We start from the raw sequence: 15454 nt of genomic DNA on the forward strand, positions 1-15454 counted from the left end.
GGGCCTTAATCATGACCTTTCACTTTCTTCCTCTATGAGAAGAACTTACCATTTTAACAAGGCAGATACCATACATAAAATTCTCTAATTTCATGTTATAATAATAAAAATATGTTAAGGTGAAGATACATTCACTGCATTTTAATTTTCAGCACCACTAATAAGCACTGAGCTCCAGTGGGAGCTGTGGTCAGGAAAAACATGCAGAATTGATTTCTGAAGAAAGAGAAATAAATAGAGCACTAGAGGAAGCAAACTGCACTGAAGTGCCAGGTTCCCTCTACATGAGAAAGGGTGATTTCACCTCTGTGCTAAACCTGTCACATCAGCCTTGGATTAACTTGTCTTGTTATAATTCAAACGGAACATGTCACTTTTGCAGAAGATAACATAAAAATAAAAAGTGCACACTACAAATTCCTGGAAGAAAACAAATTTAATTTTCTTTGCTTTTTACCACATTGCTTCATTGTCAAAAGAAACTTCTTAACTGAAGTCTCATGAAATAGGAAACTGTGTCTCTGCATTATCAAATGTCCCTCTATGGAAAAATAAAAATACTTGTTTATTTCAGTGGTACACTAGTTTCCTTTGCTAGAGAAAGACAAAATCATATTTTTGTTGTTTTTTAAATCAAAGAAAGTCTAAACTCATCTTTCAGGAGCTTGTTTTAGGGTTGTTTGACAATGGTTTGGAAAACAGAGCTGAGCAATTTTTGCTCAATTCAAAAACTCATTTTCCCAGAGAAATCAGTTTTACAAATACAGCCTACTCTTGCTGAAAATATGGTTTGGTTTGGTTTTGTGCCAGACATTTCAGGAAATAAAAGTGTTTTTAATGTATTTGGAAGAAACAGACATTTAATTAAAAAAATAAACTTTAAAAATAACTTTCCTGAGCACCACATGAGCTTAATGCTAGTCTAAACAGAAGCTAGTATTGGGAGAAAACAGAAGAAATGAAAAAGAATAGGGAAAATCAGAAGAAGTTTATCATTTTTAATGTCAAAGTCCACTTAAGTGCTAAATAGAAATAATGGTTCTATAATGACAATATAAACAAATGCTATTAACATAGAGCTCTAACAACAAAATAGGTATATAGTTCAGAGTAATTGTATATATCCCATCATCCTGAAGTGACGCACTTTTTGATGGTACATTCTAACAGCTCAACTGATCTTTTAGTTCTTTCCATCAGAAAACGAGATAAAAACTCAGCGTAGGGTTGACAAAAACCATACATGAATACCAGAATTCAATTAAGCAGCAATCCCACATTGAAGAAAATCCTATAAAAAACTGGAAAAAGCTGAGGACATTTACATCAAAATATAAATTAATTCTGTGTGATTCCCTCCTTCTGCCTCACTACTGGCGCATTACATGGGGAAGAGAATGTTCATGGCAGACAAGTATACGAGGCAATAAATAGATTTTGTGAGTTTTTAAAGACTGAGCAAAAATGAGATGCTCAATAACATAACTCCAAAACCATTAACATTATTCCTTTTATACTAGTTTAAAAGATTCAAACCACAACATGGAAAGTGATGGGGTTATTTTGGTTTGTAAAGGTTTGAAAACGCTGTGCCAACACAGACACAATGACTCACTTCAGAGACAGATTCAAAGCACAAATAATTGCCAGAAAGGGGACTAGAGTGTGTGAGAGGCATGATGTGACTGGGAATCATGTTAAAAAATTTCTGTGTGTTTGTGAGAGAGGATGAGGTGATTTACCTCAGCTGTGGCTCACAAATAGTTTTCTTGGATATTTGAAGTTCTACAGGTTCTATTGCTCTGCACTTTGAGAATCTCTCTCACGTGTCCTCTGTTTATAGGCTAATCTTTCAGATTCTTCATGTCTCAGAACTGGGGTGGACAAAGTCCTGGATAGCTAGTATATGTAATGAGAAATCTAGAATATGCAGATATGTTTGATCTATGAAGCCTCTAAGGACAAGATCAGAGAGAATGATAGGAGGGGTGCAGACTGATGGCTTCTAGAGAGTCTTTTTTTGGCTCAGCTATATTCTACAAAATAATTGTCCAAGTCTGGGAAGTAATAGTTCAAAACCCTGTACTTTCTCTGTGAGAGTCTAAACCCAAAGACAATTGGTACAGATTTATTTAATTCTTATTTTACAACACTCCCTACAATGGTGGCAATTAGCGCTAACCAAGCTGGAAAATGATTTGCTTTGTTTATTCACAGTCTGAGTATAGTGAAATCAGTTGTCAGCTCATATGTAGTCTCTTGCCAATGTCATCAACTCTGACACTGAGGGATCCCAAGAAACACAAGGCAGGTTCCATGCAACTCAATATGTCCAGCAAAGATTATATTTGTCATGGGGTTTCTGTTTGTTTCTTTTTAAAGAAAAAATTAGTCTAAATTTTTCTACATCTGTACTTGAAGTTAATCAAAGAGTTCTATACCCATATTTGGTCTGAATTCCATCATACTAACAGTTGCTGAATGAACATGATAATCAGCAGCCACTGCTACCTGATGGCTCATGAGTAAGGAAACGATTTTGTCACGGAGGTTCCAGAAATCACAGATTCCATGACTTTCTGGAACCTCCATGACTTTTTCTGGGGTAGGGCTGAAGCAGTTATCACCCCAGGGTCTGCCAGAGCAGCAGCTGCCCTGGATCGCGGAACAGCTATTTGGCAGCGGGGAGGGGGGGAATGATGGGAGGCTGCCTACCGCTTATCTGCTGCCGAACAGCTGATCAGCAGCATCCAGCTCCCCTCCCTGGGCCTCTACTAAACAGCTGATGGCAGTGGCCAGGCTAGCCCTCCCTCCACAGCTGCCACAGAACAGCTGATGGGTGGCCAGCCCCCCCCATGGGGCTCAAGCTGTCATTCCTCCCCCCAAAATCTGCCCCATTATTTTTAGTAAAATCACAGACAGGTCACGGGCTCCGTGAATTTCTTGTTTATTGCCCATGACCTGGCTGTGACTTGTACTAAAAATAACCATGACAAAATCTTAACCTTACTCATGAGTAACACCCCACATGCAGAACACCTCTACTAAGAACTGTGAGGGGTAGCATGACACCTAATAAAATGTATTATGTAATGTCCACGCACCTCCAATGAAAAACATCTTGATTCAAACAATGGGGGGGAGAGGGTTTGGGGAGGGAAAACAAGGGCTAACATGAGAAGACTTGAAAATGGATCTAGTGATCAGGAAAAAAAGATATAACTGCCAAAGTTATTCAACTTCACAGGAAATGTATCAAAAAGAGGAAGCATTTCTTTTCTTCTTTGACCAGTCTCTGCTGTTTTCAAACCACCGTGCTATCAGTTTCTTCCTGCTTTTAGCTCAACTGGTATTCATAAGGAAATTCTTTCAGGTTAAGCAGTGTGATAGATTGATATCATTATATCATTATGTTCAAGCAGAGGAAAATCATATTTAACTTGACTAATTCTGACTTGTCATCTTGTTTTGCTCTGGCAAAGGTAGGTTAGACCAACAGAAAAAAAAATTCCAGGTTCATAAACTTGGGACAGTAGATGCTCCAAACATCATGTACTTCATGAGAAATATCAATCTTTCCTAATTATTTTTGCCAATGACATCAATATTGTGTGTAAAAGCAGAACCTCTTCTTCACGCACTGGCAAGCCCAGTGAGGTGCGGAGCTTTTGCTAAATCACATGGATTGGAGATTGGAGGACCCTGCATGATCACAATGTGAAAATGCTCAAGATGAGAAAAAAAGCAGATAATCTGATCAAGTTACAAAGGACAGTTAACACTGTGATGTAAATTACTGAAGCAAGAACCAGTGAAGAGTCAGATCAAACTACAATATTTAAATTAAATCTCTTCCATGAAGATTATGAGAAAAGCTTGTAAGTGGATTTTTAAATCCCTAGTTGAACATTGTAGTTTATTATTTTCTTTTTAAAATATTTTGACGGCAAATTCTCATTTTTGTATTCCTGAGTCTGATCATCATCATGTCATCGGTCAGCTGTAAATCTGCTTTTCAAAACACAAACAACAAATTTGACAAATTACAGTAATTTTTGTAGAAGTTTAAGTAAAACTTGAAGAATCTTTAAATTAAAAAGATAGTTATCTGCTTGTCAAGTTGGGAGCTTGACTAGGAATTTCCCACTTTGAACATAGGTAAGAAATGACAATTTCATAACTCAACAATTCAAGTAAAGTCAGAATTAATTACAGCATCCACAAATTGATCTGTTTTTATCATGAGGATTTTCCTTGTCATACCAGGTGATATACATGCCTGATACTTTCCTAATCTATTGTATTGTATGTGCTATAGCTGAAAATAAGGGAAGAGTAGGACATCCAGTCAAAATGATTTAGAAAACAATTTATCATTTACAAAGGAATATGGATTAAGAATAATTTAAAAAAATAAAAACAATCTATTTTCTTTATTTTCATAAAGATAAACATTCTATTTCCTAATAGGTGGCTTCAGGCAACAAATACTTAATTTATATTCCTTCCAGTCTACTGTTCATATGCCATTTTTGTATTCCAATGTGGCTCTGCCTTTTATTTCCTTCCATTCTCCTTTCCTTAGTGAGATTAGAGAGGTAGGGTGTTAATGGGGGACTTGATATAGATTGAAGACCTATTTTCTCCCCCTGGAGACCAGCCTGATTTGAACAAATTGAAGAGAGTGAAGTAGCCCCTTTGTGTCCTTGGAAAGCCTTTTCCATTTCAGCATTTCCTGCTGCCAGGCATGGTCCCCTTTGTTCACTGAGAGAACAAGAAAAAAGGTGCCTGTACAAAAAGGTTGTGAATAATTTCATATAGCAACATGGAAGTTGCAAAAGCTCCTTTCCACTCTCCTTTATGGTTGGTGAGCATGTGTACGTGAGGTGGATCCAGTGAGGGAGTGCAGAGAACTGGTGCTTGAGGCTCGAACTGGGCAAGAAACAAGCTGTTGTGCACCAGCGCCCAGTTCTGTTGTTGTCACTTCCTCGCTACCCTCTTCCTTGTGGGCATTATTTTGTGCTGGGCACTCAAAATGCACACAGTGAAACACCTGGAAAATAATGAAGAAATAAAGCAAAACAATTATACACAGCAAAAGTCTGAACAGAACTAAATAATACCTTAAATGAAGTACGCAGGAAATGTGCCAGTGGCAAAGGGCTGATCCAAGCCGGAATGTTTCATCATGGGATTAACAACCTCTGTTCAGGACCCATAACTGCTATGGTTGAAACAAATGTGAATAACAGCCATTAGGGGAAGAAGGCCTTAGTTTCTAAGCCTTCATGTCTGGTAGCTTCAATTTGAGGTGCTAAGCCTGAAATCAGATAGATTGTTCTGAGGCATATGGGGACATTTTGGTGATTTGGAAAAATCCTTTAGTTTGCAAAGCAGCATATCTGTATTCTGAAAGTCATCAAATGGCAATGAAAGTAACTTAATTAAATTCCAGAATGGCTGAACGTTCACATTATCTATGAATTAAAGTTAAATTGTAATGCAGCTGATGCTATCTCATGACTGCCCTCTACTGTATTCAGCAACACCTCAGCAGATGTAATATTTTGCAGTACACAGAAATATAGGATTTGCCAGGTCCAAGGAGACCACTGCTTCATCAAATGCAGTATCCTGCTTCAAGTAGCAGTCAATTTTTGATGTTTCAAGATGCATCTGGATCATTGTGCAAGCAATACATAAGGGAACTCCTTCCAGACCCTGCAGGTGACTAGTTTAAGTCCTGAAACAATAGAATTTCCCTTTAAACATTTTTCACCATATTTCTGAGGTTAGTATAGCTGCTTATATGACACCTGTCCATGTAGCTATCCAGTGGGTTCTTTTAAATGCCATTAAACTGTTTGCCTCAATGATTTTCCCATGGCAGTGAATTGCACGGATTTACCACCTACTCTGTAAAGAAATCTTTCCTTCTATTAATTTTAAATTCACTACCAATCAATTTCATTGAGTGTCCCCTTGTTCTTCTGTTATGGAAATGACTGAAGAGGGATTCCTGATCAGTTTTTGCTAAGCCATTCATTATTTTGTATACTTCTATCACGTTTCCTCTTATTCTCCTCCTAAATAGTCCAAATCTTTTAAATCTCATCTCATATCCACATAAACCCATTGAAACCTCTTCAAATCTTAGCAGTCCTTTCCCAGGCCTTTTAAGTTCAGCAATATCCTTTTTGCGGTCAGGTGACCAAAACCAAACAAAGCACACAAAGTGTGGACAAATCATTGATTTATAAAAGGCCATTATAATATTGTCCATTATTTGCTATCCTCTCTTTAAATACAACCTAGAATCTTATTAGCCTTTTTCACTGAGGCTGCACATTGAGCAGACATCTTCATTGAACTGTCTACAGTAACCCTTAGATCTTTTTCCTGAGAGTTGCTACCTAATTTAGAACCCAACAGTGTGTATGAAACCATTAGTGCTTTATTCACAGTCGTGTTCTCTGTAGCTCTCTTATTATAATTTCTTATGTCTTTCGTGGTGCCAGAATTCTTGAAATTTTTTTTGCAGTCTGCTCTGTTATTTTCTCTCCATTTCTAGGTGTGATATATATATATATAACATGTTAGCTTCTTTTGTATAGTCAACTAATCTCTGGATTTGCACGTGTTGCTGTGCTGTCTTTCATTAAATAGATTCCTCAAAGACTGTGATTACTTGCCAGGCTTTAAAGTTTTGAAGGTAACAGCCACTGTCATTTTTCCAGCTTCCATTATAAGTGCCAGGATTAAAGGAACTGTACTATAACTGATCAATGCATCTTTATAGTTCATTGCTTTCCTAAAGGTGGTGTGGTCACAACGGGTAAGGCACAGGTCTGAAAGTCAACACATTCCATGCTCCTACAACATCCTATACAAATAGTGTTTCTCATATAAGATTTCATCTTTTATTTATATAATGATGCATATTTTTATACAGTAGATATTAATAACTATTAGCTGATATCAGTCTATAAAATCAGAAAGACCTGGCTCTTAAATTACATCTTTCATTGTTACCATTTCTCTTTCATACCAGGCTGTAATGTTCACCTCAAAAGCTGCCACATTAACACTATTGTGGATTTAAGATTTGTTTGATCATTGTTTCACTTTAGAACCATAGAGCAGTGCTGCTGAAGGGGACAGAGGATCCAGAAGAACAGTCCTGGATGCATCAGTTCCACTCAGTATTTGATTTATATATGTAACCTCAGCTAACATAAAATAAACAATGATGAATGTGCTACTTTATAAAATCAGGAACCAAAGGGCTCAGTATTATTCTTGAATCTGAAGATTTCCTGTGCTTCTCTTGGAGATTGGATAAAGTTCTGAAATAAGAAGAACCAAATAAGAAGAGCCAAACCTGTCTATATTAGTATGAGGACAAGAGGCCTCTCCCAGCAGGAAGACTTTGAAGCATCTTTCTATGACCACTAAAGCTGAAGGGGGAAAACAAGATAAAATGGCACTGGTCTATCAGGGACATCATCCAAAATTGTCAGCCATAATAAACCAATGACAAAAAGGCCTGAGGAGAACAATTATTTTTTTCTTATTTAAAATAAAAAAAACAAAACAGACTGACAAGTACAAGGAAAAAACTGATGAAAACTTTTTGTACTGAAATATGCAAAAAAAACAATGTTTCATCTGAAAACTGAGGCCTTCAATTCTGTCAGCAAAAGGAAAACACAGGAATGGGGAGAAGAGTTTATAAGAATGAAACAAAAACATTAACAAAATGGCTCAATGTCAAAGGACTCTCCCAACTACAAAAAACACTCAATATCCCTTGCCATCCTGAGAAAAGCATGGAAAACACACAGATCATGCTCTAAAAATCATAAAATCTAGGCTCTGAGGGACAAGGTAGAGAAGCATATGCTAGAGTTAAGGAATCCTCATTGAGAACAGGCTGTCAGCAGCCCCTTTGGTTTAAAATTACACTGTTTCAATCAAGAAGTCTACTACTTATGAACAAAATCTGGTCATTTGAAAAATAATCATACACAAGCAGCACGTGCCCAGATTAATTTCAAAGCAATAGTGTCCTATGTAACTGAGATAAGAAATCCTGAAGGAATAAAAGGAAAGCAGCAGAATAAATTATGTCTTGAATATAAATACGATAAAGGCAGAAAGTCAATGGTAAGAATCTGCCAAATTGTATCTGATCTGAACAATTAAAAGGATGAGGAAATCATGTAACATATAAAAATAGATTTGTGAAAAGAACAGAGCTGTAACAATGAGATACTGCTGTATATCAATAATCTAAACAAACTGGTACACACTAAACAGAAAGAATAAACTGAGTAACATATTTATAGACGCTGTGGTAAGAACAACTTAGGTGTGCGTGTTATGTAAAGGAAGGAAGTAGGGACCCAATTCTTCTCTCTGTGAAGCCAATCGGAGTTTGGCCATCAAATTTCAAAAGGAAAAGAATTCATCCCTTTAAGAAGAGCAGTCCTTGACTTCTGAGACATGATAAAAGGACATGGTAAAAACTGATTAACAAATTTTGGAAGAATGTGGAAAAAGGTTGGGAGAAATCAAATGGGATCAAATAAAAAAGGAAAGAACAGAGGAGAAATAGGAAGTTTTCAAAAATATATTAACGTATGCCTGCCATCTAGTGCTAAGCCCAGTAAGAGTGGAAGAAAAATGCTAACATGGTATAAAATACAATCAAGACTAAAGGAAGAGGCATACAGTCAGAGAGAGATATACAACATCAAGTTCAAAGGAGGATTACAAAGTGAAATTAGGGGAGAGGGAAAAAAGTGGAAGTGGAGAATAAAAGAAATATTTAATAAGAAGTTAAGATAAATGAATGGCAGAGCAATTCTAAGTACATAAGGAACAAGCGGTCAGTGAAGAAGGCACTAAGGCCTCCAAGAGACAGCATTAGGGGGAATCTGACAGAAACAGTAAATGTTGCTAAAAATGTAATGAATTGATTGGATCAGTGTTCACAAAAGATGAGAGCTAGAGGCAGATAAAATGCTGAAATAAATCAGAATCATGCTGAACAGATAATTAAAAAAAAAAAAAAAAAAAAAAAAAGAAAACATCCAAAGAGTAAAAAACTTCACCATCACATGCAATCAAGACCAAAACTCCAAAGAAAATGGCAAATATTAACACTCTTCAGACATATATTAAATGTTTTGGAAACAGGGAAGATAGTGGCATACTGGAGAGAAGCTTGTGTAATACCTATAATTAAACAGGGATCAGATACTCAAAACATGCAGGTGGCAGCCTGCCTTGTACCAGGCTGCGATTCAAATTAGGGTATTCTTGAGCTCATGAAAAGTTGTATATCTTTGTATTTGTGTAACATTTTCTTTTACTTAATGCTTACTGATATATAGCATTTTACATTTTCAAAACGCTAAGCACTAACTAGGTAATAATTCTTACACACCTACCTTACAGGGATGCTGCAAGTACTACTCACCAGTGTACAGATGAGGAAAATAGGAAGGAAGAGTGTAATTTGCCCAAAGCCACACAACATGGAAATGGTAAACCTGGGATTAGAACACATGGAATGAAATCCCAGCCCCACTGAAATCAATGGAAGTTTTGCCACTGATTTTACTGGTTCCAGAATTTCATTCATCAGCTCTTGGTTCCTGTCAGGAATAAGGAATCCCAGCTAGTTTGCTCACCTGCCATCAACTCCCAGGTAGTCTAACCAGTGCAGCTTGTGAACTTCCTGATTGGCCAAACCACCCGACTAGCTGAGGAGATCAGCAGGCATGCTCTTAAGATCAGCAGCAGCAGCAGCAAGGCACTAGCTGCTCAACACATTCACTCATGGCTGTGCTTGCTCCTGTGCCTGCTTGTTCCCAGTCTTGCTCCTGCCTTGTTCCAAGCCTGCTCCTGTATTGTTCCAAACTCAGATCCAGCCCTGCTCCTGCCCTGGACTCAGCCTTACCTCACTCAAGGTAATCTTGCTCTGATCCTCAGCTCTGATTCCTGACTTCTGACTCTGATTTTGACTCTCGGCTCCAATTCCTGGCCTGACTCCTGCTCCAACCACTAAGTATGATTCTTGCTACAACTACCATGCATGGCTGCCTATTTCCCAGTCCCTAAATGTTTGAGCAGCCCACCAAGAGGAACACATCAGAGGAAGAGGGGTCGGGTTCTCTCTGGCATAGATCCCACCATGACAAATGCTTCCCTGTTGGAGATAGTGGGTGCTGTACAGGACCTGCAAGCACAAGCCGTGCATCCTGCAGCTCTGACCGCCAGTTCCCCATAAACCAAAGTTTTCACTGCCAGATAAATTCAACAGTGACTGTGGCAAATTCTGTGGATTTCTGAATCGGTGTTGGCTTCTGTTTCTGTTGCAACCGAGAGCATTCCCCACTGACCAAGCTTAGGTAGGATTTAGCATCAGCTTGCTGACTGAGGAGGCCATGACCTGGGCTTGCCCGCTCGTGGAAAAATCTAGTCTGCTCTTGAGTCAGTTTGGAAACTTAGTGCAAGCCATGGCAGGTAATCTTTGATAACCCAAACCACACATGCACAGCAGAGGCCGCACTTCAAGCATTGTGTCAAGAGGGCTGACTGATTGCCAAATTTGCCACAGAATATCAGTGTCTGGTAGCAGACACTGAATGAAAAGAGGCTCCCACGTAGCATTACCACTTCCAGCTTGGCTTCAATGAAAAAATTAAAGAGGAACTGGCAGATGGAGTCCCTGTCCAACCTGGACAACATAATCAAACTGTGCATTAAGAGTGAAAACCGCTGTGTGCCCACAGACTGACCCCATGCAAATTAACCAAGCTCAGTCCATGTCTTTCTGATGTTGAGAAAAAAAGACACCAAATGGTAGGCTTATGCCTGTACTGCAGAGAACCTGGACACTTCGCACTGGGCTGTCCAAGCCACCAGCAAATACCATGTCACAACTCCCAACAGAGGTGTCCAGGCTGGTGTTTTTTCCCTCCCCCCAATACCTGATATCAATATTTGTCTGCTAGTACTTTGGCTATGGCTAACCAGAACCCAACACACCTCCAATACCCCCTCCAACTTGGACACCCCACCATGTCTGAGGTCCACCTGGAAGCGCTGGTGGATTTGGGTGCCTTCAGTAATTTCATGGACTTGGACTTTGCATGAACACATGTGATACCCATCCACTGTGAAAGCTCTCCAGACTTGATGGAGTGTATCAAAGGGTCACTCCTCTTGTAGTGCTTGGTTATCCACCTGACTATCCCCTTGGAGGTTACCACCCTCCAGGGTCATCAAGAAATCCTCCAGTGTGGGCTCATCTGAGCGCCACACTCTCATATTATCCTCAGCATGTTCTGGTTCGCCACTCACAATCCGCATAGCCATTGGTGGGCATGTGTAGTACATTTCAGCTCCCTGCATTGTCAGCAGTCTTATCTCCCAAAACCCAGCCATGGGCCAGAAGATCTCTGTGGCTCACTCTGTCTCCTGGGGGAATCTGATGCCATTAGTTCAGAGCGAATCTCTGTACCCTCCGCATGTCTTCCTACCACCAAAATGATACCTACTAAATACCAAGAATTTGTTAACGTGTTTGATATGAAGAATGGGGACACCTTGCCAACCCATCCACTTATGACTGCCCCATTGATCTTCATCTGGAAGCAAAGATCTCTTTTTGTTACACATACTTTCTTTCTGAAGCTACCTTCAAAAGAACTTCAAAATGGTTTCATCTGTCCATCCACATCTCTGACTGGGAGGATGGATGGGAGGATGGATCTCCGTGGCCCTGTGTGGAATACAGCAAGCTAAACAAAGTTACCAAATAGAATCAGTAACCCCTGTCCCTTATCAACGAGTTTCTTCAATGACTCCGCTCTTCCAAAGTTCACAAAGTTAGATCTCCATGGAGTTTAGAACTTGGTATGGGTTAGGAAGGTTGACGAATAGAAATCCACCTTCCATACCTGTTACAGACATTTTGAATAGTTAGCTATGCATTTGCCCTGTGTAATGCCCTGGCAATATTCCAGTATTTCATCAATTATATCCTCAGGGACATGCTACACCGTTTTGCAGTTATCTACCTTGATGATATCCTCATTTTTTTGGAAGATAAGGCCCTTCACATTCATCAACATAGTAGAAAGACTCTGTCAGAACTGTCTGTATGCTAAGCCTGAGAGTGCAAGTTTGACCAAGATACATTTGAATTCCTCAGGTATATCATCTGTCCCAAAGGGCTAATCATGGACTAAAGAAAGGTGGTGGCCATATGCAACTGGGCCACATCAAAGGACATCCATGGGGTATAGCAATCTGTGGGCTTTGCCAGTTTTCACAGTTAATTTATCAAGGGGTTTTCTAGCTTAGTCAGCCTATGACTGCCCTTCTAAGCAAGGGAGCGTGGTTCACCTAGTCCCCAGAAGCCCAGTCCACCTTCAAGTAACAAAAAGAGAGTTTCACCACGGCACACCTCCTGATCTATCCATATCCCACAAAACCATTTACAGTTGAGGTCGATGTGTCAAACTTTGCTCTGGGTGCATGTTGTCCCAGCCAACAGGCACCCCAGACAACTGCACCCCTTTGCCTTCTATTCACATAAAATAATCCAGGCAGACAGAAAGTACGATATATGGGAAAAGGCGCTCTTAGCCATAAAGACAGCCTTTAAGGAATGGCATAATCTTCGGGCGGGGGGTGGGGGGTGGCGCGGTGGCAGCTAGGTTCCCTGTCTAAGTCCTCACTGATCACAAAAACCTGGAATACCTCTGGAAAGCCAGGCACCTTAACCAATGCCAGGTCTGCTCGTCCCTCTTCTTTGCTGGTTCAATTTCATAATCACCTTTCATCTGGGACCAAGAAACAGAAAGGCCAACACCCTATCTGTAAGGATGAGTACCTTGACTCTGGCAGGGGAACTCCTTCAACTGTTCTTAAGGTGTCCAATTTTGTTAATGGGACAATGGACAGCAACCTGATATCTTCCATCCATTCCTTGTAGCCCAATGACCCATTCACCGTTCGGATCCAGCCAGCCATGGATGATGCTGGTACCCAACCTGTTGCTCAGTTTAGATTACAGAACGACATCCTCTTCCAGAAAGGCTGTATTTATGTTCTGGAGGGACAGCTTAGGCTTTAGGCCATGATACACCACTTGCAGGTCACTTTGGCCACTTCAAGACCTGGAACTTGGCATCAAGGACTTTCTGGTGGCTGGGCCTGCACACCTCTGTTAAAAAGTAATATAACACCCTGTGATTTCTGTGTCTGAACCAAGAGCCTGTGCTTGAAACTGCTTGCTCTCCTCCATCTCCATCATCTCAGCCGTGGATCACCGTGTCCATGGACTTCATCACAGAGCTGCCTTGCTCTCAGGGGTACACAACAATCTTGGTAATGGTTTAGTTTGTCATCAAGATGGTTCAAATCATCCTGTGTTGTGTCATTCCTACTGTCCCAGAAATGGCTGGTCTTTTCATAGAGTTTTACATTACCACAGAGTGCCAACAGGCATTGTGTTGGACCAGCACCATCAGTTCACCTCCAGTTTCTGGGCATAGAATCCCTCATCTGATCCATGTATCACCCACACATCAACTAGCAAATAGAATGGGTCAACCAAATCCTTGAAGAATACCGTTGCTGCTTTTGAACTATCATCAAGATGATTGGGTTTCTCTGCTTCCCTATGCTGAATTTGTGTATGATAATGCCATACATGCCTCCACCCAACCAAGTCCCTTCTTTGCCAACTATGGGTTTCATCCTTGTTTTTACCCAGATATCTTTCTGAAGTCTCTGGTACCTGCTGCTTCAGATTAACTTCCCACCTCTAGAAAGTATCAAAGGAACACCTGACATTTGCTAATGAGGTTTAACAAGCCCCACGCTGACCAGGGCTGCCAGGCTGCCCCCACCCTTGTCATAAGCTACAAGATTTGGCTACTTGGAAACTTAGGTCAACGTGCCCGTTGGCTAAATTAGACCACTAGTATCGGGTCCTTTTAAGATTCTGGAACAGGTCAATCCAGTGGCATTCAGATTACAATTGCCTGAGTCCCTCTGGATCCATCCAGTGTTCCATGTCTCCTTCCTGAAGCTTTATATTGAGAACCAGTTTTTGGGTTGGTCCACTCCACCCCTCCCACTTATCACCTCTGACATATTAGGGGGAAACTTCAGTACTTAGTGGACTGGGATGGTTACGGTCTGGATGAATGATCCTAGGAACAAGTGGAAAATATTCATGCCTCAAACCTGCTGCAGGAGTGACACAAAAACTTTTCTGACAAGTCAGTGAAGCACCCTTCAAGGAGGGGATACTGTCCGGAGTAAGGTCCTGCAGCTAGCCTGCTTATCAGCTAGCTTAACCCTCAGCCAGTCTAATGAGCACCGCTGGGTCCCAATAGAGCTGTGTCATTGGCCAAACTGCTTGACTGGCTGAGGGGATCAGCAGACCTATTCTTAAGAAGAGCAACTGCCTGCTCAAAGCATTTACCCACAGCAGCAATAGCTCCTGCACCTGCTTGTTGCCAGATTTGTTTCAGCCCTGCTCCTGCCCTGGATCCAGTCTTGCTTCACTCCAGCTAACCCAGCTCTGACCTTCAACTTTGATTCCTGGCCTGACTCCTGCTCTAACCACTAAATGTGATCCCTGCTCCAGTCAATAGGCCAGACCACCCACATCCTGATACTAACAGTTCCCAGTCCTTTATTCATTCTACTAGGCCATTCTGCTTCTTTAGTTTGTTGCACTGGTCTTGTACATCTACTTCAACACCATAAAATATAGTCATTGCCATTTTTACATGTTTTTCACATGACTGCTGATTCTGACAATGCCATGCGCAGCAACATGCTGTTGAAAACCTTAAAACCAGCCCTAGTAACAATCAACAAAAATCTAGAACTATAGATTTGCAACATTAATCTTCAATGTGAGGAAGAATAGTGGAAACGTTAATCAGAGACAGAATATGAGAACATCTGGATAGGTGTGAATTAATGAAATCTCCATGCATTCTCAAAAAGAAGATCACGTCAAAAAATACTATCTTATTTTGAAGAAATGAAATACTTGATGAGGGGAAAGGCAAGCAGTAAACAATTTTCTTAGTCAGAGAAAAGTTTCTGATACTGTGCAGCATGACAGAGCCAGTTTAGGAAGAAAAGTTCAGTATGTGAGTGCTTAACCTCTTCTTTCCTGATTTGTAACCATATGTAAAAAATGGTACATTAGTGGCTTTTATGAACTAAAAGATTAAGGTAAACAAAAGATAAAGGACCTGATTCTCACTTATACTAAGGCCCCTTTATATCCATCTAGAAGCACAAAATGGCCCTAAAATGGATGTAAATTATATTTGTGGTCTTAAACTTTGTGTAAATTTAATTTACACCCACTTTGGGCCGTTGTACACTGTCACAGCAGTGTAATAGA

At 40.2% G+C, this 15454-nt stretch overlaps 1 protein-coding gene across 3 annotated transcripts in view; it reads right to left on the bottom strand.

The window, feature by feature from the left end:
- Positions 1-984: 984 nt before the first annotated feature.
- The window catches only part of BTBD9 (BTB domain containing 9), a 290378-nt gene continuing 275908 nt past the window's right edge, over positions 985-15454 (bottom strand). For all 3 annotated transcript variants that reach the window (XM_067564762.1, XM_067564764.1, XM_067564763.1), the window contains one exon: positions 985-5053. In XM_067564762.1, the coding sequence (XP_067420863.1) occupies positions 4859-5053 (195 nt within the window). In that variant the 3' untranslated portion in view covers positions 985-4858. The remainder of the gene's footprint in view (positions 5054-15454) is intronic.

Source organism: Emydura macquarii, unplaced genomic scaffold (genome assembly GCF_026122565.2).
Source record: "Emydura macquarii macquarii isolate MOO-44397 ecotype Brisbane River unplaced genomic scaffold, CSIRO-AGI_Emac_v2 contig_2676, whole genome shotgun sequence".
Classification (NCBI taxonomy): domain Eukaryota; kingdom Metazoa; phylum Chordata; order Testudines; family Chelidae; genus Emydura; species Emydura macquarii.